Source organism: Arachis ipaensis, chromosome B3, assembly GCF_059453495.1.
Source record: "Arachis ipaensis isolate K30076 ecotype BB chromosome B3, ASM5945349v1, whole genome shotgun sequence".
Classification (NCBI taxonomy): domain Eukaryota; kingdom Viridiplantae; phylum Streptophyta; class Magnoliopsida; order Fabales; family Fabaceae; genus Arachis; species Arachis ipaensis.
In genome coordinates this window covers 134403087-134427756 of record NC_142438.1, presented here as the reverse complement: position 1 = coordinate 134427756, position 24670 = coordinate 134403087, and the positions used below count along the sequence as shown (strand labels likewise).

The 24670-nt window shown below is 30.1% G+C and overlaps 3 protein-coding genes across 3 annotated transcripts; 2 read left to right on the top strand and 1 right to left on the bottom strand.

The window, feature by feature from the left end:
* Window positions 1-3041: 3041 nt before the first annotated feature.
* LOC107633771 (uncharacterized) lies at window positions 3042-3872 on the bottom strand. Its single transcript, XM_016337370.2, has one exon. The coding sequence runs from the start codon at window positions 3843-3845 to the stop codon at window positions 3042-3044; it is 804 nt and encodes a 267-aa protein (XP_016192856.1). The 5' UTR covers window positions 3846-3872.
* Window positions 3873-11255: 7383 nt separating this feature from the next.
* Window positions 11256-17685, top strand: LOC148572524 (uncharacterized). Its single transcript, XM_088507566.1, has 15 exons — window positions 11256-11324; window positions 11633-11649; window positions 11727-11871; window positions 11965-12038; window positions 12948-13075; window positions 13164-13248; window positions 13352-13484; window positions 13594-13751; window positions 14599-14772; window positions 14859-15226; window positions 15326-15551; window positions 15594-15787; window positions 15866-16054; window positions 16244-16756; window positions 17459-17685. The coding sequence occupies exons 1-15, from the start codon at window positions 11256-11258 to the stop codon at window positions 17683-17685; spliced, it is 2700 nt and encodes an 899-aa protein (XP_088363692.1).
* A 551-nt stretch (window positions 17686-18236) lies between these two features.
* On the top strand, window positions 18237-21882 carry LOC107633772 (uncharacterized). The gene is made up of 3 exons (XM_016337372.2): window positions 18237-18842; window positions 18933-19020; window positions 21689-21882. The coding sequence occupies exons 1-3, from the start codon at window positions 18237-18239 to the stop codon at window positions 21880-21882; spliced, it is 888 nt and encodes a 295-aa protein (XP_016192858.2).
* The last annotated feature ends 2788 nt before the right edge of the window (window positions 21883-24670 follow it).

The following is a 24670-nucleotide window of genomic DNA, read 5'->3' as shown; positions in this document are numbered from 1 at the left end:
AAAATTTAAATTTTAATGTTTTGAAATAACTAGTAACAGATAGATAAGATTGATAATAAAATGTCATTTTTATTAATATATATTTTCTATTCAATTTCTATAAGTAAAAAAAAATATAAATTATTAATATTCTTTAGTTTTTACCCAATAAATATAGCTAATTTATATAAAAATAATAATAAAAAATAGAGAAAAAATTTAAACACCCGTGATAATTAAACGAAAAGAGAATGAAATAGATAGATCAGTTGATTAATATGCTACCTAGGCACCTTCCATTAACTCAAAAAAGCAGTTTATCAAAGATTGAAAAAAAAAATTTCTAAAACATCGTAATTTTTTAAAAAAAATTGTCAAAGATTAAGACGGAGGATTCACATTTTTTAATTATTATTATTTTATTTTTTTTGAAAGTGACACATGCACGAGTGTGTTGTATGTATATAAAATATAAAATGATAGCAGCAAAAATATCATTAACAACAAAAGAAGCATGAGAAATGAGAGGATTATGGCTCAGTTTGGATAACCAACTTAATTAAGCTTCTTTTGATAAAATAACTTAAACAATAAATGACTCTGTTAAAAGTAACTTATAAATAAGTTATTTTGTGTTTGTATTTTTAACTCTAGAAGTACTTATTTTATAGAAATGTGATGAAAAGTAGAAGTATTATGAAAAAAGTCATTTTTTTAACTTCTTTATAAGCTCCAAAATAGCTTCTTAAAAAATTGCAATTTAATTTTAAAAATTACACCAGACATTAATACTACTACTTTTTATAAGTCAAAAAGTTACTTCTAAAGTTCCAAAACGGCCCTATATGCTTATTAAAATGCATATAATTGATTGACGGACGATGGTGGTGGTTTTATGTATTTATTAATTGTTATTCATGTTGAAAATTTGGCACAGGTTGATGAATTGAAATCCCAACACTAATTTAACTAATCCTATGAGACTTGATTTATAGATGTATTAAATTGTAATAGATATTGATTCATGTGGGTAAGTTTCAAATCATATATAGGGCACATTCACAAGTATGTGTAGGCAACTTAGGTGTTTAATGCAAATAACAAGACACATCATAATCACGGAGTAGGTTTATTTCATTATAGTAATTTTCAAATGCCATCATGTGTACGTGTAGAGTGTAGAGACTAGAGAGTGTTGAAAACCCTATTCATATATATAATTTGTCAACTGAATAAAAACAAGAAAAATAATATGAAGAAAGGGATTCCATTTCTCCATTTGGTAGATGATATAAACAGGCTGAGTTGGGTTATTTCTTGGAAGAGACATTGTGGAAAGACTGAGAAGTAGTAGAATAAGGTTATGAAGTGTCATTTGTCAAAGTGTCTTTCACAACCAATGACTAGATTAATTATTTATACAACGAAGTGTCTGTGTAGTTGTTTTCACTACCAGAAGGCTACAATGCTTAGATACACACGTGCTAGGTACTAATTAATTAAGATAGCTACAATTTTCAAACCCCCTTAACTTCATTACTATATATATATATATAGCAATAACTAGCTCTACTGAATAAATACTATCTATATAATCGCATATATAGTCATGTACCAAAGCACCCTATAATAAGAAACTCACTTAAAGCTAGCAGGTGGGAACCACCATGTATCTATATACTATATGTATACCTGAATTGTAACAACAATAAATGCTCTAACATATATAAAACGGAAACCGCACACACTATCCCACATGTGATCACAATTCAATCACAAGTAAGTAAGGAGACAAAATTTAAAATCAGACATTGCCAAAATCACATTGTTGGCTGCATTGTCAATGAATCAAAATTCATCTCATGAACCTACCATGATATGTAGTATAGTTTCCATCTACTAGGCAAATTAAATCAAACAACAGTGGGAAAAAAAATGTTAGAAACAGCAGTGGAGAGTAATTAATAAGCAGCAGCAGGAATTGTAGGGTGTTTGGGGTGTGAGTGGCAGAGAGAGAACAGGAACGGAACATAGAAGTCAAAAGCGATATTTCATGAAATTTCCTTACAAAGGTAAGGGGTTGAAAAGAATAGACTTATGACGTTGTGGTGCATTGTGGAGGAAGGGTCCATGTCAAATATATCATATAAAGGTGGCTAACACTGTTCCCTGCGTTACTACTTACTACCACTACAGCTATAGCTACCACTTTTTTTTTTTGTCTCGGCCTTTGCAACACATCCATATTTTTAGCCCTTCATGCCCTCCTCTCCAATCCCTTCCGTTTTACATAAGCAATGGATCCAAATAGTAGGAGAAAACATGTGGAAAGCAACTAAACAGGACTTTGGAATTGGGTGTAAAATAATTATTGAATCAACTACTTTTAGAAGTCCATAGAAAAGTTTAAAATTTAAATTATATTAGTTTATTTGCATTTTGTATATATATATATATATAGTTAGGCATTTTTTTTATTTTCAATTAAATAAAAAATATACAAATTCTTGTACTCTCTTAATTTTATTACGTACTCTCTTAATTTTATTAATAATGGTTAATGACATTCACATAAATTTGTGCATGTGACTACTGTTAGTTGCTTAGAATATATGTAGCTGAAGTGACTTTTAATTGTCAGTGGTTAGTAGTTACTGCCAGTTCTTACCATCACACCTTTTATTTACATATCACAACAGTTGGATTTTCTCTTATTACTACCACTTCACTTAACTCTATCCATCCATAAAACTTATTTTTGTAACACATTTCATCACAAACAGCATCAAACAATTATTTACATAGTACATAGTGATATATCATCATTTGAACTTCATGAAAAGGCACAAAGAGAGATATATAGTAACAAGAACTCAATTACTAGTAGTATTGAAATTAATTAACATCTTCTTCAACGATAAATTAAACCTACCTTGATTATCATTCTTCTATTGAAATTAAACAAGACTATTAGTAGTCAAATTAAACACTGACATACATTTTTCATTCTCATTACAACGTAGGTTGTTGATTCTTTCCGTGTACCTTTATGCTAATAACTACTAAATTTTCTGCGGTTTCCCCAGCCTGAGTTCAAGATCCAAATCTTCCATTTCAGTTCCAGTAGGTACTGCAAATGATTCTGCAGACTGCAATAAAGTCACCTGCAGCCTTCTATCATTTGAACATGGCTTCAGAAACGAAGAAAACATTGAAGAATTTGTCCTCTTAGGCCTTTTACAATAAGATTCTTCGTTCCCACATAATGATGACGATGAATTATTATACCCCACACACAAACTTGTTTCAACATAATCACCATCATTACAATAACTACTTATTATTGCATTGACTTTTCCTTCTTTTGGTTCTGAATCAGACGATGAAGGTTTGCTGCTACTCATAGCTTTATAATTATTATCAGTAGTTCCAATAAAGCTACTAGAGTAGTACTGATAGTAATTCTCACCGGAAGATTGATGATGGTGATGATGAGAAGTACCTAATAATAATGATGACTTACAATCATTTTTGCCATGATGATGATGATTATGAGGGCTAAGGCTTCGTTTGAGCCTAGCTCTGTCCCTCCTATGAACATTCATGTGTCCCCCAAGAGCTTGAGCAGACCTGAACTCTCTTTTGCAGAAGCTGCATGAGTATGATCTTGGCGGCCATATGCATCCACCTAGAATCCTTGCTGCATCTTCAGCAAATGCCCTTTCTTCCCATGATGATGATGATGATGAATTATTGCCGCTTATTCCAAAGGGTGCTACTTGAATATGCGACTTCAAGATTTCTTTTCTCTTCATCCACATCGAGTACTGATCCTGATCAGTACCATCATGATGTGTTTCCTCCATGTTGATGATGAAGAAGCTCTGAATGAATGAGAGTAATCAGAACAGATGAGAGAAGAAGAAGTACAAGTTTTGATGGAAGCTATACACCAAAAGCGCTCGATACTTATGGTATATATAAACAAAATAAAAAAAAAGAACTGAAGCTAGTTAGGGTTGCATGTTTCTATGCACCTTAATGATTATAGTTGAAAGCAACTTTACAAAACCTGAAACAAAAATGGAAAATGCATCCTTTTACTTTTATCTAACCAGTGCCGAAAATTCCAATTTTATTTATTTTAGGTACAAAAAGTTTTAAAATTTTAAGACAATTCATTTATTGAAATATCTATAAATTAAAATAACAAAATATTAGTTACTATAAAAATATATTAAATATTAAATCATGAAAAAAAACCTAACTTAAAAAAGAATCTATGAGGAGGTTAGCTAAAAAGGTGTTGATATAAGCTTTTCTGTGTGTGTATGTGTTGCCTTTTGTACTAACTGAAGCTATTCTTCTTCTTCTGTCTTGTTCCACAGAGACTTTTGGGGGGTCCCATTATTATGCAGCAACTGCCTTGCATGGTTTTTTCTTTTTTCAATAAAAGAATGAAAATGAAGGGAGATAGATATAGAAAGATGGTAGATAGATAACGGTTATGAGAGTAAACAAAGAAATTAGACATTAGTATATACTGTTTCTCTGAAGGTTCCACACCAACACAACCTACAATGGGTACTGTCATACATACTCATACTACTGTTAAACTGTTAGTCCTTCACGTAAATTACTATATGTACCAATGTGCATATATATATATATATATATATATATATATATAGTTATTATTATAATAATAATAATAATGTCACTTAAATTATTTGTCTATTGTACTCTAAATTAAACACTCGTGCTTATCACTTCTGTTCTACTACAGTTACTGAATTATTTATTCGTAGACTTTGGTAGTATAGTAATGTTACAGGCCACTTTTAATTAAATTTTAAAAGTATATTATTGATGGTAATAAAGTATGAAGAGAAAAGACACTGAAAAATCTAAGCGGTTACAATTTTTTTTAAAGAATTTTAGTATATAAATAATTAATTAATGGACAAAATGAACTGAAAAGCAGCATTCTTCAATCAATTTTCTACGGGAGCTAACAGCATGCCCGGGTTTAATTAATTAATCGGCTCATATTCATCAAATGAATAAAAAAAAATAACTTTTCGATTTGCATCAAATATACCTTTTACGGCTAAATTTTCAAAAAATCTAAGACCAATCTAACAATAATGCATAAAAATTATACTTGATTTGCACAAATTAAAATTGCTTTCAATTTATTGGTGAAACTACATAAAATAAACGTGACTTCAATATAAAAGGAGTGGAAGTGATTCCTTAATTATAGTGTATGCCGTCCACCGTGCATATTAAAATCATTGTATAAAATATTATTGAAGTTTTTGTCCATATTTAAATTAAAATGATGGTATAATAATATTGTTGAAGTTTGATGAGACAAGTAATTAATCAATGGTGCATGTATGTATCCTTAGCTTCATTATATATAGTGGGATCATTTAAAACACATTTTTCCTTTTGCATGTACCTACTACAGAATCTTTTAGGCTTTTCCTCCCATATCACGTTAAGCTAACATACAAGTCAAATTATTGACGGATAATCAATTGAATTACACTCACATTAATATATTATATTACATATATAAATCACAATATATATATATATATATATATATATATATATATATATATATATATATATTAGTGGCAAGGTTAACTTACGGTGTAAATTAGTATTGTCCAAATTCACTGAAACTCAAGAGTACAAGGCAGAAACATTAAGCATATGAAGACAAAGGTTTTGTTTTATGTGTTGAGTTTAATTACCTAATCCTTGTACTTAGGCAAAGAACAAGTGCCTTGCTTGTACGAGTCAACAAGAGAAAGATGAAGTACCTAGCTACCCTTTTGCTGACATAAGGCCATGGAGCTACCTATGTTTTTATGCTTGTACATATACGACAGTGCATTATTACATGTTATACAATATCGCCAATTTAATTAATTTAATTTTGAATAGCAGCCATGTACCATCTAATTTGAGGCCAAATTATCAAATATTTGTTTAAGGCTAATCTCTAATCAAAGGGATGAGAGAGCCACTTTAAGGCCAATCAGGATCTCAATATATGTATAAACATAAAATTAAATTTGTATTTAAATTCTTTCAATATTTGCAGGTGGATAGTTAATTATATAAGTCCTGAAATCATATTAAAATTAAATAAGTTGAACTTAATTTTATTACCAAAAGTTAATTCAAGTAATGAAAAATGTTTTATATTTATAAATGATCTGAAAATTATATAAATGTAATATTTACACTATAGTTGAAGTATATAAAAATACAATTAAATTGATATATTTCCTTAAAGTATATTTTTTTTTGTGTCTTTTCTTTAAAGTATATTAATCTAGACAAAATATTTCTAGAAATCTAGAACTTAATAAGAGAACTATAGTTTGAAAATTTCAATTGGTGTTATAAAAAATAATAGATTAGTAATTACCCGGTTATATGTATTATTGCTGAATGTTCATTACAAATTTTAACCGCTGTGCAAGTCAATTTTTCATAAATACAACTTTGGTACAACAATAAGAAAAATGTACTCAACAGTTGAAAATCTAATAGGATATACAGTTTCTGAAAGGAGAAAAGAGCAGAAACCATTTCTAAAAAAAGTTAGTAAATAATGAGTAATATAGTTGCAGATGCATCGTGCCAACAGCACAGACAAAATTAGAATGGAAAATAAGTTATATCTCTATCTATATGGATGTCACGGTCATTGACTTGTGTGTAGAAAATTAATGCAATATATAGATTCTACTAAAAAAATATTAATGTACGTGTTCGCTACAACTTGTAGAAAGATAAAATTATTATTTATGTGCTTCATATTATTTTTTATGAAAAAGTCTAAGGACCATCAATTTTATTAAATTCTGATCAGTATATAACTAACAAAAAAAATAAATAATCTCATATTATTAGATGAAACTTTATATTATTAAAAATATTATTAATGACTACAAATCACAAAAATTATTAATCGACCTAATACTTCCCATTTCTTATTACTTGATCGCAGAACAACAAGAAGATGGCTTAATGAATAAGACTAAAGAAAATGATTAATTATTTCTTATTGGATAATCAAGATATTATCTGGTATTATGCTAATTAAATAAGTCCAAGAAAATTATATATCCACACCTAATTGTGTATATTATATAGTACTGATGAGTCTGCACAGAGTATAGTCATAGATCTATTTAATATGTGCTTTCGGAAGAAAAATGAAAAGGTAGGTGATGTATGCATGCGTTCGACATTTATTTGATGTGATATGACACTTGGTAATCCACCGTGTAGAAAATTAATTAATTTAATTTTGTTTATAAATTTATTTTCATTAAGGGGAAGATGGAATTATACACCTGACGCGGGCAAGTAGATAGATAGTGTCAGTTGGCATTAAAATGGATATTTGAATTAAACAACAAGGAAAAAAAAGTTTAATTTGATGAGTTGTATATTTAAAAATGAGTTATTTTGATGATGTATAAAACTTTTTTTTTATATTATTAGCATATGAATGCTAAATTATAAAATAAAAGTGAAAAAAGATTTGAAAATAATTATCTCACCGTATAAATTAAGAGAGTCACTTAAATAAAAATATTTAAAACATTTTTTAAGATATTTTTTAATAACTAAAATTTAATATATATAATCGATTAAATCGTGTTATTTTTGTTAAAATTAGACCAGATAAATTAATTTGATCAAAAAAATAATGAATTAAATCTTAAACCGGTCTAAATTTATTTTTTATAAAAAATAACTACAATATCCTTACTATAGAAAATGATTAAAATATTTCTATTATATATATTAATTTTAAAAAGGTTTAATTATTCTGCTGGTCCCTATAGTTTCGCAAAATTTTCAATTAGGTCTTTATACTTTTTTTTAATTGAGTCCTTGCACCAAATTTTTTTTTTAATTGGGTTCCTATACTTTTTTTTCTTTTATTTAGATCCTTGTACCAATTCTTTTTTTTTTTAGTTGGGTCCCTATAAAATTAAGCCAATTACTACTAAGAAGGACTTAATTGAAAAAAAATTGGTGCAGAGACCCAATTAAAAAAATATATAGGGACCTAATTAAAAATTTTACGAAACTATAGAGACCAATAGAGTAATTAAACCTTTTAAAAATTTTAAATCCTACCCCTATAATAACAAGAAGTAAGTAAGGATTAGAATTTAGAATTCTCAAAATTAATATATATATATATATATATATATATATATATAATAGGAGCATTGTAATCATTTTTTATAAAAAATAATATTAATTTAGAACATTTTAAAATTTGATTTATTATTTTTTTGGTCAAATTAATTTATTTGACTTAATTTTAACAAAAATAATACGATTTAATTATTTATACATGTTAAATTTTAATTATTAACTTTTTTTTTTTAAAAAAATATTTAAACGTCTTTATCTAAATGAGGCATAAATTGAAGCGTATATACCATTTGAAAAATTAGTTTGTGATAAGCTTAATTTCACAATAGTCCCATGCATACCATTTTGCATTGGTTGGCAAGTTAACTTTGTTTCAGGTGGTGCCACCAAATAAGACAATTAATCAACAACGTGAAGATTTCAACTAATATATGCTCATGACTCATGAGATATATTTTATGAGAGACCGAAGAGGCTGGGAGTGGAGCGGGGTGGCATGGGTTTTTTTTTTTAATATTATTTTTATTTTTATTTTAAGGGTAAAATTATTAAAGTATTATTTATTTTATTATATAAAAATTGGAAGTCTGTACTTAATGATGAAGTTGACGTGATATGTTTTAGAGAGTGTTTTTTGATTTAATTGTTTTAACTCATTTAATACAATTTATTACACTGACTTAATTATATCAACTAATTGATTTAATTAGATATTTAAATATTAATATAATTTATTATAATTTATATTACTTAATTAATTATATTACATTAATTATAATTCGTTATATTAGTGAATTAGTCTTTTCATTTATAAAGTCTAAAATAAAATAAATAAATTATTATTTATTCTAATTAAATTATTTATATACTATATATGAATTAACGTTAATTTATAAAAATTAGAACTTGTGGATTGTGATAAAAACGCAAATCAGAAAAAAAACGCATACAATTATAGAAGAATTATATCTTTCCTCTTTATTTATTTTTAACCACGTTTTAGATTTTATTTTTTTTAAAACCAATGATAGTAGAATTTTATTGATGCTAAATAAAATTATAGAAGAATCAAATCATAATTTGTATTTATTAATGCTAGATAAAATTATAAATTGTTGCTCTTTCAATCAAATTGATCATACCACATACAAAAACAAATTAAATTAAATAAATTGAATTTGCATTTCTATATAAATCGAATTGAATAAATTCGATTTAGGCAAATACGTAGTAAATTGAATTCATAAGATTCGAATTATATGCAACTTCTGAATAATTATAATGTTATGGATATTTTATATAAAAATTAATACAAAAATAATTTAAATTCCGTGCAATATTTTTTTTGTATTTATGAGCTATTAAAAATGAACGAAAAAATATTGTATGAAATTTGAATTTTTTTTGTATGGATTGTTGTATAAAATACTAATATCATTATAATTATTTATTTTGAAACAGAGTACAACTAAGATTTTACTAACAATTTTAAATAAAATATTTTTATAAAATTTTAAAATTTTTTATTATGAGCACTTTTTGTAATTATTATAAATAATTTTATAAAATTTAAAAATGGCTTAACTGATATTATGAGTAAACTGTCTGACAAAAAAACTAATTATAAAACCGGTCGTATATGTGATTAATCGGTGAACCGTTAGAACTGGTCGGTTTTTTTAAAGGGTTTATGGTTTGTTAATAACTCCTCCAAACGGTGCCGTTTTGACTTAAAAAAAAAAACTGAATCCCCAACGGCTTAAGCCCGTAACCCATTCCCACTCCCACACTCCTTTCCTCTCCTCTCTGAAATTGACGTGAAATTTTGAAATTGAAAGAAGAACCCTAACTCCCCAAATCGCAAGCCCGCAGCCGCCACAGCGTCAGACTGAGAGAGAGCGTGCTGAGATAGAAGAAGAAAATATTATAGTTAAAGCAATAGCAGATGCTGAAGGTCAAGCGCATCAAGCAATTGACTGAGGATCATAAAAGGAGAATGCTTATAGAACAGATGCAGGGTGAAAGAGATAAATGGCTTGCTGCGATCAACACATCCTTTGGTCATATTGAAGGTTTGCAACTGTTAACAAACCTTTTGGGAATTATATCAGATTAAGAAACAAAAAATTGGTGCTATATATCAAATCTTATTTTCATACCCTTTTTATTCTGTACGTCTTGAAATGCCAGTATTTATGATACAGAATGATTTGCCAACATACAAAAATAAAATAATTTCATGCCTTTTCAAAATTTCTTGTGATTTACAGTACCTAATTATTGCATGTAAATACGGTGATTTCCTCTTTAGCATATATTGCTTCTTATTTTGATTTTTCAAAATTAAATCTCATTTTACCATGTAAATGAAACACAATAAATGTTGGCCGTTAATTTCTATCCTAATTTTGATAATTATTTTATTTTATTGATATGATTCAGATTTTTTAATCCTGAATAGTCCAAAAACTTTCCGTCTTTTTTCTTAGTTGAATTTTGATAGAAACGTCAAGATTTTTACAATCCTTACCAATACTGGGGCTGAACTGTGCTGTGACTCTCTATAAATATAGCATGGATGATCACCATACTTACTGTTTATCTGTACTAAAATTCATAATATTTGAATAATTTTGTTGTGACAGGTAGCAATGGCCGTTAATTTCTATCCTAATTTTGATAATTATTTTATTTTATTGATATGATTCAGATTCTTTAATTCTGAATAGTCCAAAAACTTTCTGTCTTTTTTCTTAGTTGGATTTTGATAGAAACGTCAAGATTTTTACAATCCTTATCAATAATGGGGCTGAACATTGCTGTGACTCTCTATAAATATAGCATGGATGATCACCATACTTACTGTTTATCTGTACTGAAATTCATAATATTTGAGTAATTTTGTTGTGGCAGGTAGCAATGGCCGTTAATTTCTATCCTAATTTTGATAATTATTTTATTTAATTGATATGATTCAGATTCTTTAATCCTGAATAGTCCAAAAACTTTCTGTCTTTTTTCTTAGTTGGATTTTGATAGAAACGTCAAGATTTTTACAATCCTTATCAATAATGGGGCTGAACATTGCTGTGACTCTCTATAAATATAGCATGGATGATCACCATACTTACTGTTTATCTGTACTGAAATTCATAATATTTGAGTAATTTTGTTGTGGCAGGTAGCAATGGCCGTTAATTTCTATCCTAATTTTGATAATTATTTTATTTAACTGATATGATTCAGATTCTTTAATCCTGAATAGTCCAAAAAATTTTCGTCTTTTTTTTTAGTTGGATTTTGATAGAAACGTCAAGATTTTTGCAATCCTTACCAATACTGGGGCTGAACAGTGTTGTGACTCTCTATAATATAGCATGGATGATCACCATACTTACTGTTTATCTATATTGAAATTCATAATATTTGAGTAATTTTGTTGTGGCAGGTAGCAATGGCAGCTAGGTGAATTCATGTGCCATGTGGTGAATTTCACAATATTTTTTTTATTTTTCACTAAATATGAAGACTTTGATTTTTAGGTATGATCTCATCAAGTGTATCAATGCTGGTCCAGAGCATAAGGTGTGGAAGCTCAAAGTACATGTCATTAGACTTTGGATCGTTTCTCACTTTGCAAATTCTGGAGTGAATGCACCTATTGAGATGGTTGTCCTTGATGAAGAGGTAAAATCTTCTCTTTGCATTTGAGATTTATTTTCGTAATGACTGAGCAATAAATCTCATTTATCTATGACTCTATAAAACTAATGCATTCAGGGGGATACAATTCAATGCTCTATTAAAGGCATATTTGTTCCTATCTTCGAGGGCCTACTCGCTGAGGGCAACATGTATTCACAATTTCTTTAAATATCATCAAGTTCAAGCCTACTAGACACGAATTTAGAATCAACTTCAAGAGGGACACGAATGTGCGTCCGGTACAAGACTCTTCAGTTTCATTGAACGGATTCAATTTTGTTCCGTTCAAAAAAATTCATGCAGAGTCTAAAGAAGATGGTTATTTAGTTGGTAAGTACTTTGTTAGAGTAATCTATCACGCATATGTTGTTTAATTCTTTGAAGTCTATATTTAACGCAAAATAATTTATCATAATTTTTGTATTACATAATATGTCTATATTTAATGTATGTCATTTGAATTGGCTGATGCGTCGTTTTTTGTTATAGGTATAGTACTAAAAAAATTGTATTATTTAGTAAAATTATTCTTCAATTCATTATTGGCTTTGTTTTCTATTATTTTATTTTTTATTTTAACACATCTAAACATAGATTTCATATATATAACAACTAAAGAATTAGTACCTTTAAAGGAATCGTTGGTAACAAGTACTAACCTATTTATTTTTTGTTTCTTCACGAACTTCAATTTCTAGGCTCTAACTATTTATTAACAGTCTTTTATATTTTTATTTTTAAGAAAATTAAAAAAAATCTGATTTCAACATGGATGAAATTTTGAAAAAGATATGTCATTTTTTGACAAAAATTTGAGCAGATAGAGTTTTGTTAATGGAAAGATTGGTGCCTTTATTTTGTAGATGTGATAGGTCAGCTTGCCTCTAAGGGTAACTTGGTCGAGTTCACACGGGACGGGAAGCCGTCAAGTTATATCACGATAGAACTTGATGATCTTGAGTAATGCTTAATATCTTTTTGATAGTGGCTTTTGTTTAAAATCTTATTTTGCAATTTTGTGCCTCTCTTTACTTTACAAGCATTGCTATTTCTTATAGGGGTGGACAAAAATTAAGGGTAACGTTGTGGCAGACTTTGGCTTTTAACTTGATCAAATATTTGGAGGAACACCCATGTCTTACCTATGTGGTTATTCTCCAAATGGACAAGATGAAATTTTATAGTGGTTTGTTTATTTTACTGGTATTTGAATGCATGTTTTGTGTCATCATATGCTTCTGGTATTTTCTTTAATTTGTTATGTCTTTTTGTAGGGGTCATGGGTGTTTCCAACATAATCTACAATTCGAAACTATTTATCAATGTTGAGTTTCCAGCTGCCAGGAATTTCTTTACAAGGTACAGTGTATAGATCAGTAGTGTGGCCAGCAGAATATTTATACAAGTCTTTTGATTATTTAACTATTAGCAAATTTCATAAATTTTGATTTAAAAATGTAAGGGTGAACAAATTGGATCCTGTTGACGAACAAAGCATAATGCTGCTGATCTGTGATCAACCTGTTTCAATTGAGGAAGATTTTTTGCGTTTGTCAGTCTACAAAATAATTGCCGAGATAAAGGAGCATAATCAGGTAAAATTCTTTCTTTATTAGTCTTCCTTTTTTTTCAATTATTATGTCTAATGTTTGTTAGATCATAATCTCAATTGTTGTATTGTACCCTTACATCAATTGATTTTAGGATGCTGTATTTGTTACTGTTGGGACAATTAAGGAAGTTGAGACCGAGTTTGGTTGGTGGTACAAAGGATGTAAGAAGTGTCGTCGTGGCTTAAGGGAACTTGAGAAAAGATATTTCTGTCCCAATTGCGTTGAAGACTACGGGTTCTATGTGCTAAGGTATGACTCACGATACTTCTTTAACATTGACACACTACATACTCTGTCTAAGAAAATAATGGTATAAACTAATTATTTGTATTATTTCTTGATAAATTTTGTTGTTGAATTCTATCATTCATGATTCAGTTAGCCTAATAGGTTAAAGATAATTGATTTTAAATAAGCCTAACCATCTCTTTCAAAGCATAACATATAGCAAGAGTTAAACATAATTAACCAAATAAAAGGGTTTCATTGACTTAAAAGTGTCGAAGAACAATAATAATACAAATTTTGACGTACATAAAAATGTGCATCAGATTACTACAAGTTAAAAAACAGTGTGTCGAGAAATTGGTACCTCATCTAATATTCTCAGTTTACAATCCAGTGAAGATAAAGGTGACATTTTTCTCACTATAATTGACTCATATTTATCTAAATTTAATTTATATCAGTTTAATGATGAAAATTTTCTATGTATTTCTTATTACTCATTCATAGGGAAGTAACTATCTATGTATGGTGTACACTGTGCCTCGCATGGAATTGAACAGGAAAATACTCCTCCTAATTATGTAAGACCTTCTACATCAGAGATAAGATCTAAATCTTTAACTCTACGGATGGATCCCTCATTGACAAGAACTCCACTGTCCGTGTTAACAAATAGTACGTATAATTAATGATTGCCAAATGATTCATACACCAATATTTAACAAAAGCTATACTTCATCGAAAATCATTTATATAACATAGATTTATTACAATTCTAGCATACTCCAGTGTACAAGGACCCGCCAATAATCTAATGAAAAAATATAAAGACATTTAATTCAATGTTTTGTTTTACATTAATGGCCAGAAAAATTGACCGAGGGGTGAACAATGGGACTGCTCCTCCAATTTTTAAGCTTGGGGGTCAAAACTACCATAGCATTGGTAGCTTACTTCCTCCTGATAGTTTGCGACCAACATTTGCCCAGCTATATATCTATGACACAGAAAATGAGATTGATAATCGAATAGATACACTTCGGTAATTTTCATGCAACCAGTCAAATTTTTTAGTTATTTCTTATCTGTGAGAGAAAATAACATAAATTTTATTGTTTTTTTTCGTAGCTCCAATAAAGCTATAAATGAGCGGGATAGAGAAATTGTTGCAATATTAAGAAACATGCTAAACAAATATAATAGTTTGGCAAAGAGTTTTCACTATGCAAGAGATAGGTACCAACAAGAAAATTGCACAAACATAAAGTTTAAGTTGATTAGTAAAAGGACTAAAGATGGCAAGACATACAACTTGCCATCTGCATCTGAAGTGGCTGCATTGATTGTTGGTGATGTCGAACAACTTAGCAAAGATAGAGATATTATTATAGAGAGTCAATCTAGAAAGCTCCAGCGGATTGATGTTTTTCATCCATCTTATTTAGCCTTGCAATATCCATTGTTGTTTCCGTATGGGGAGGATGGATTTTGTTTGGGTATTGCAACATCAAATTCTATCTCTACTAGGCCTACAAAGAAAAACAAAACAATCACTTTGTGACAATTCTTTGCTTTTCGACTACAAAAAAGGACAGGTGAATCTCCGTTAATTCTGAGATCAAAGAGATTATTCCAACAGTTTCTGGTAGATGCCTACATAATGGTGGAATCAGAGAGGTTAAAATTCTTTAGGTGTAAACAACCACAGTTGAGGGTTGATAAATACAAATGTTCGCATGAAAGTCTTATAATCGGGGATGTAGATGCTGCAAGGCTTGGCAAAAGAATCATTCTTCCCAGTACTTTTACCGGTGGACCTAGGTATATGATGAATAATTATAAAGATGTATTTGCAATTTGCAGATATGCAGGATATCCTAGCTATTTTATCACCATGACCTGTAACCCTGAATGGGATGAGATAAAAAGAGAAGTGACTTCCATTGGATTGAAGGCAGAAGACCGTCCTGATATATTGTGTCGAGTTTTCAAGATCAAGCTTGATGGTTTGATTGATGACCTAAAAGAGGGAAAAATCTTTGGCAAAATTTTGGGATGTAAGTCTGTGTTTATGCAACGCTTTATTAAAATCTTATGTTGTAATGCTTTGCTCATTTGTCTTTTTTAATTTTCAGACGTTTGCACTGTAGGGTTTCAAAAGAGAGGGCTTCCGCATGCACATATCCTTTTATTCATGAGTAACGAGTTCAAGCCACAAACACCAGATGACATAGACAAACATATAACAGCTGAGATTCCTGATGAAAATGAAAGACCAAATCTACATGGAGCTATTCAAAATTACATGGTACATGGTCCATGTGGTCCGTACAACAAGAATTCACCTTGCATGAAGAATGGATCCTGTTCAAAGTTCTATCCTAAAGAGTTTAGACAGCGAACACTCATTGATGAGGCCAGATTTCCCAAATAAAGGCATACTGATAACGGTCAAACAGTGAAGAAAAGGGAATGTGTACTAGACAATAAGTTCATTGTTCCGTATAATCCAGAATTGTTGCTCAAGTTTGGGTGCCACATAAATGTGGAATACACATGTCAAACAAGTTCTATTAAGTATCTGTTTAAGTATGTACACAAGGGTAATGACTGCGTAACAGCTACTCTATACAATGCTGGTGATCTGTCAGAAGCCACACAAGTTGTTGACGAAATTAGGAATTACTACAATTGTAGGTACATTTCGGCATGTGAGGCAGTCTGGCGTCTATTTGGATACGAAATCCAAGAGAAAGAACCATTTGTGATTAGACCTCCATTCCATTTGGAGGATGAGCAACCTTTGGTTTATGGTAAAACTTCTAATGTGAATGATATTGTCGAAAGAGCAATATCTCATAAGTCCATGTTTTTGGGATGGATGGCGGCGAACATGTCATATCCCTATGCTCGAAGTCTGACTTATCTTGAGTTTCCAACCAAGTTTGTTTGGAAGGACGATTCTTCAAAGTGGTTTCCTCGAAAGAAAAGCTTCGCAATTGGAAGGTTGACTCATGTACCTGCAGGTAATGACGAGTTTATATTCAATTTTGATCTTACTTATTTAATGATTTAAATTTAAAATCTTAATAGCCTGTACCCCACGTCCATTTTATTCGATTTATCTACACTAAAAAATAAATGTTTAAATAACTTTCAACAGTTATAATCTGTAGATTATACAATTTTTTATTTTCTATATTTTTTAGGAAACTTATTCTTATGCGGATGTGTAGCTACATAATAATTAAAATAGCGTAGCTTAATCCATTTAACAACTTAAAAGTGGGATTTTAACCAAGTTTTTTCAGCAAATACTGAAGAATATTACCAACGACTTCTCTTGAATACTCAAAGAGGATGTATGAGTTTTCGAGATATAAGAACAGTAGGAGGAACAATTTATGCTATGTATAGAGATGCATGCTTCGTCCTTGAACTCTTGCAAGATGACAAAGAATTCATTGATGCAATTAAGGAAGCAATCTCATAGGCCTCAGGATCATATGTTAGGAGGTTATTTGTCATTCTATTAACATCCAACAATATCTCAAGACCAGAACATGTCTGGGATAGATGTTGGCATGAACTCTCAGATGATATTTTGTATCGACAGAGAGCCGTGATGAACATGAGGGGTGAGTTTTTATTAATTACAATGATAAAAGTTTTTCCTTATTGATCATTTTTAGTTTAATTGAATTTTTATAGTATTGTATAATATGCAGAGTTAACAATGTCAGATGATGAGATTAAGCAGTTGTGCTTAATGGATATAGACAAGATCTTACATTCCTATGGTAAAACCTTGAAATACTATCCTCCTATGCCTTTAGCAACTGAAGTTGATAGTTCTTTGTTAACCGAAAGTGTTATTAGGGAAGAGCTAAACTTTAACAGGGATGATTTAAAGAAAAATGCCTCAGACATGTTAGCCATCGCAACACCTGAGTAGAGATATGCATTCGATAAAATTGTTACAGCTGTGTATTGTGATGAAGGGGGGTTTTTCTTTGTGTATGGTCATGGAGATACTGGAAAAACATTTCTCTGGAACCTTATGTCTGCTGAGATTCGTTCAAGGGGTGATATAGTGTTAAATGTTGCTTCGAGTGGTATTGCATCTTTACTTCTTCCCAATGGAAGAACGGCACACTTAAGGTTCAAAATACTGCTGAATATAACTGAGGATTCTGTATGTAACATCAAACCTGGTTCCCCTTAAGCAATATTGCCGTTGAAAGCCAAACTTATAATTTGGGATGAGGCTCCAATGGTTAGTAGGTACTGCTATGAAGCGCTGATAAATGCTTGGGTGATATCATGAGGTGTTCTCCAACATATAGCAAAGATTTTTTCTTTGGAGGAAAAGTGGTTGTACTAGGTGGAGACTTTAGACAAATTCTTCATGTCATTCCACGAGGATTGAGACAAGACATCGTTCATTCAACTATGAATTCGTCTTACCTTTGAAAGTTTTGTCAGGTGCTCAAACTAACAAAAAACATGAGACTCTCTATAGGGACGACTGCTTCAGATCAAGATGAGACAGAGCAATTTGGGGAGTGGTTATTGAAAGTTGGTGATGGTCTAATATGTGACAATATGAATGGTGAATCTGAGATATGTCTTCCAGGAGATATTGTTATTCCTTCTTTGGACCAGGCATTTGATGAGTTGGTTCATTTTTCTTATCCAAATATTTTGGAAAACATGTCTTCGAAGGATTTTTTCAAAGCAAGAACTATACTGGCTCCCACACTAGACATCGTTGAAGAGGTCAACAACCATCTGATGGCTATCATTCCTGGAGGGGAAAAATTATATCTTAGTTCGGATTCCATTTGTATGGATGATGGGAATATGGAGAGTCAACTAGATATCTACAGTCCTGAATTACTGAATAGCATAAATTGCTCTAGTTTGCCTCCACATAAATTAATACTCAAGGTCGGTGTTCCGGTGATGTTACTGAGGAATATTGACAAATCCAGTGGTCTTTGTAATGGTACCAGGCTACAAGTTAGGAAGCTTGAAAATCATGTCATAGAATATGAAGTCTTAACGGGTAACAATGTTGGTCATATTGCTTTGATTCCAAGAATGAATATGGTACCAACAAATGAAACCGTCGCAGTTAGATTCCAATGAAGACAGTTTCCCATAATAGTATCGTTTGCCATGACAATTAATAAGTCTCAGGGACAAACTTTATCTCATGTTGGATTGTATTTGTCCAAACCAGTTTTTACACATGACCAACTATATGTGGCACTTTCAAGAGTTAAGAGTAAGAGAGGTTTAAAAGTTTTACTTATGATTCACGTAAGAATGTCTCCAAATTCAACCATCAATGTTGTTTATAGAGAAGTCTTTGAAAAAATAGTATTCTAATGTAAATATTTTAATTTTATTTTAAATTCTGTATCAGTGTATAATTATTTTACTTTAAAAAATATAAAATAATTATTACTCACTTTTTTTAAGTTAAACTTTGATTTTGATAATAATTTTATAAATTTCTTAAAATAATAATTATTTTGTACTTTTGTTTTAAATATCGAAGCATATAATTTTTTTTACTTTTATAAATTTTTCCGTGCTGAGCACGGGGTCATACACTAGTTATTTTTTGTAAAAAGGACGATTTTATAACGTTTTGTAACGTTGATGATGATTTTAGTAAAAAAAAAATGTTGGGGACGATTTTGATTTTGACTCCAAACTTTGGGGACGAAAAAAAGTACTTATCCCTAAATACCATACAAAAATATATTTTATTATTGAAATACATATTTTTTTTTTTTATAAATGGTTTAATTTTTTTGTCTATATATGTATTTCCTCTATGAACTATTGTTATATGAAAAAGTATTAGAGACCAAAAAATAACCAATCAAGTTATAACAATAATAATTAATAATTATTTTTGTTATTAAAATTAATAGATTAATAATCAATATTAATTAAAAATTTTAAAACTAAGGATTGCCCAAAGACAGTAATTACATATTCAATTCACATTCCAAACTTAGATCCGCAATCAAAAGTTCAAAACCAACCCCTCTGGAGGTATCATCGTGGTCGTCGTGATTGCGCCGTTGTTGTGCTTGCGCTGTTACCGTGTCACCACGCAGACCGATCAAAAACACCTCTATTAAAAGACACACGTATAAGGAGGCACACCCAAAAGACACGAAAAGTGCCGAAAACGCTAATGGAAGCTTGCCGACAAAAGCTATCAAGGTTGACGATGTGACGACGACATTCTCGCGTGCGGTGCCAATGTCGTCGAGTTGCAGAGATGGAGTCGGTGTGTGACGAAAGTCCGCGATGCGTCGCCGTGGGATGATTGTTTAGCAACGGATGGAGATGGAAGGAATATGCACGGTGGTGAAAAAAGAGTAGAAAAAAGTGGTAAAATGTAATTTTAAATTAGGGTAAATTTAGATAATTAAAGTGTGTTTTTTTGTTTGGTGAATTTTGATATTTAACCTATTAAAAATTAATAGAAGATGGTAAAATATTTCTTGATTACTTATTATATTATTCATCTTAAAAAGACTCATGTTTCACCGGCTTGAAAACGTGTTAATATAATGTACTAATCGGATATATTTCCCATGTCGTAAATTTATGTTATCTTAAATGCCCTTTTTGCTTAATGAAAATAATGTATTTCGCAAGAGAATATACTATATATCATTAATTTCCTTAGAATATATCTGCCGACTGACGATGAATAGTTGGTTTACTGGATAGTGTTACAAGATCACTCATTTTAAAAAATTTAAGTTGATAAAAAAATTAATAATTATATTTTTATTATTTTCTTTTAAGTAATAATATAATTTTTTTAATTTACTTAATTTTTATATAGATTTTTTAAATTTAATTATGTTATGTTATTTTTTATGAGAAGTTACTAAAAATTGAACTTTAAATTTTTTTGAATATAGAATTTTAATACTATATCATAAAATTATTCATCTCAAAAATTTAAATTGATAAAATAAAATAACATTAATAATTATATTTTTAATAATAAAATATATTTTATTTGTTTTCTGTTGATATATATATAATTATGGCTGGTTGATAATCTATTTGTTTATTCGTTGGAAGTATTATGTACGAGATATATATACATATTAAAATCTATATACAAGAGAAAGTGTATTTCTTATTTTTAAGCATTACAACTACTAAAGTATTATAATGTATTTTGAGTATATGACAAGTTTTTTTTTTTTTATTTAGAAATTTTGTATGGATTTATAGATCTGTCAGAAATATAAATATCAAGTAGGCTCTTTAAAATACTTTGCAATAGAATTATATGTTGTTGAGGGAAAAAAATATCAAGTCTTTGAAATTGCAATTGTAGATTTATAAGTTATTGTCAGAATGGAATTGAAGACTAAGAAAGATAATTATATCCAACTTTACAATGTTTCGGAAATTTATAAACATTGCAATTTATGAGATGGAAGACTAAAAATGGTGAATTGTGTGGAGCATAATAATTTTTAAGAATCTTATAGTACGAGTTAATATTTAAAATGATTCTTGAAATTTGACTTTCGATTTAATTTAGTTCTTAAATTATCAATTGACTCAAATTGTACCTTGAAATTTTAAAACGTGGTTCAAGTTGGCCCTTCCATCTATTTCTGTCACCAAAAAATTGACGTAGTACGTGTAATTGACACCTAGCATTAGCAATAACCAAACGACGCTGTTTTGTTTATTCGCGCCTAAAATGATACAAAACAAAACGACGCTGCATGACACTAAAAGAGTTAAACAAAACTCCAGTTCACTGTTCCCACGTTTCATTTCCCTCAATTAATCCTCTTTCTTCTTTTTCTTCCTCCTCTTGCCGATGCTGTGCGCACATGATGTTATTGTAGGCCAAATTGAAAGGTTTTTACATTTGTTTACCTAACACTATGCAGATCAGGATCATCCAAAGTTTCCTATCACGAACAGTGGAAGATTCAGAGAAAGAGTGGAGGCAGACGGCCAACTCGAACACCGCGATGGCGAAGAAGAACCAAAATACGCAGAGTCAGAACAGAGGCAAATGCTGATCCACAAATGTGACGGCAACGATGACTCAGAGGCTAAAGCAGATGATGGCGAAGGCTAATGGAATAAAGAAGCACGAGAATAGGCAAATCTAGAGGACATGATAAGAGGCCAGAAAGAGGGACCAAAAGCCACAATGAGACGCCGGCTATGAAATTACTGGCTTACGTGTGGCAGTCAGTGTATGAGTGTGTTGGCTGTTGTGACCAGGGTGCGTAAGTGCGAGCCGAGAGAGTTGAGAGACTGAGGTGAGATTATGGAGAGCCTGAGACTTAGCTGCTAGAATTACTTGAGACTTGGCTTCTTCTCCCCAATTCACCAGAAACGACAATGATTTGGGAGAAATGGAAGTTGTTAGTTTTTTTTTTTTAAATTATTGGGAGCTAAATTGATGCATACAAAAATTTTGCTACGTCAGATAACTGTTGAGGCTGCTACGTGTTAACTACACATGCCACGTTAGCTTTCCGATGACGAAAATAGATGAAATGACTAACTTGAGTCACGTCTTAAAATTTCAGTATACAAGTTAAGTCAATTGGTAATTCGAAAATTAAATTAAATCGTGGGTCAAATTTTAGGGATCATTTTGAGTATTAATTCCTTACAGTACCATCGCAATTCTTTAAGAAGTTAGGTGCTACTTTTTTCCCTGGAGAAGCTATAAGTTTATTACAAATTAAAAAAAAATGTATTCGATACTTTTTTTTTTTTTTAAATGCAAATTTTATCGCAAAATGACAAAATTCTTAAGACAATTGTTGTCCTGTTAGTCCCTTTATTTTTTTTTGGTAGAGGGGGGGAGCGTTTTGGACTTCTGGTTCTGTTTGGGAAAGTATTTATAAGGTTAGTTATATATTCAATTGTAAAGAAACCCCGGTGTTTTTTTTCTTGTCCTGGCCGAAGTCCATATCAGGAAAACCCCGTTTTATACATCAAGAGTCTGGAACAGTTCACTTTGAATTCACATGGCAATAGGCCCACTTCCCACAATCGGTGTAACATTTTGGTCTGGATCTAACATTTTATGACGCTCTAATATTGAAAGTTGCGATAAGGGCCTCTCAAAGTGTTTAAGAGCCCAATATTTATATGATTATTGTTACTATTGGTGACAAAAGGCAGTCATAAAAAAAATAAGATGGGCATAAGAAGCTCACTAATAAAGAAAGACATTCATAAAAATAAGATGGACATGCCAATAAAAAATAGCTCACGTCACCTTTCATATTTAGATGTTTCGAGTTTGAACCTGACTTGATTAAACGGAAAAAAAAAAAAACAATAACAAGATCATGAATATCATTGAGAATATATAAATATGAAAAAAACAACAACATAGATATCATTGAGAATATATAAATATATACGGGGATGAAAATGGAGTAAAAATTTTCTTGTAAAAATGAAAATTGGGGGAAAAAAATCCACCTGTAAAAACCTTTAGAGTGAGGATGGGGACTAGTGGACTACATCTCTATCCTAATTCCTATGGGATGCCTCGATGCCTCTTCATTTTCATTGAATTATTAGATGTTTCAAATGGAGAAATGTTATTATTATTATAATGGATAATAGGCATATTAGTGCATGATAATACACTAATAATATTAAAGTGAGTTGTTGTGTATGACCAAACGAAAACCCAATGATGGTAATCTTATATTCTTATAAGAATTTTAGGCACAAAACTAACTTCAAATTAAATATGTTATAAAGTGATGGCACCATACATAATGAATCCTAGTTACGCCAAAAGTATGTTGCATTGAGTTAACCATTATTATTGTATTTGAATGATATCTTCATTCTTTAAGCCACTAATGGAGGATAAAGCTTTCATGACTAAGAGATCAGAGAGAATATACATGTATATGAAGCTTTAATCTCTTTATTATGCTTTTCCTCACAAAGTATTAAAGGTAGTTTAGGCACATTCCAATAGTTTAATAATTGGTCCAAATATATTAGACTTTCTTAGCCTATACATAATGCATGTTGAATTTTATAGAACTCAATGTTATTATAGCCATTAGTGGCGTATGTCTTGTAATAATTGTACTAAAATTCATTCTTATAAGTTCTAACAGTGTAGAATGCGACGTGAATATTCAAAAGAGTCTTACGAGGGAGCTAATGGCTTATTTGTACAATGGATTATATGAGTTACAAAATGAACATTACCCATAATAGTCAGAATAACCATCCGGGTACTAAGAATAATAAATATCTCATTCTAAAAGGATAAGATAATTTTGGGGTTCACCAATGATCAAACTCTTGACCTTTCGGATCTAGAGCTCTAATAACATGTCATGATACCGTTCATCTTAGAAGCTTACACTAATAGAAAAAAGTAACACTAATAGTTATATCTTTAATATTCTCTAAACCTCCATTGTGCGCATTGTACAAATATTCCATTAGCTCCCATACTTTTCCTATTCAAAAAGGTGATGATACACGTATAAGCATTTTAATAATTAAGTTTAATTAAATTAGTGTATATTTAATAAAAAAAATACACATTATTTTTTTTGTTACAGCACACAAATTTTATTAGAGAATATAAAAATCTACTGATACAATACACAAATTTAAGATATAGTATAAATTTTGCACACACATAACATAAATTTTTTGATATAATATAAATTTTTTTATATAATACACAATTTTTTTTGCATAGTAAACAATTTTTATTGAGAATATATTTTGTTTGTTAAGTAAGTTAATGTTTATGAATATGTAGTCTTTTAAATATACATCACCACTTCTCTTTTTTCACGTATTTTGTCGCATACAATTTGTTGGAAAGTACAAAAATTTATTAATATTGCACAAAAAAT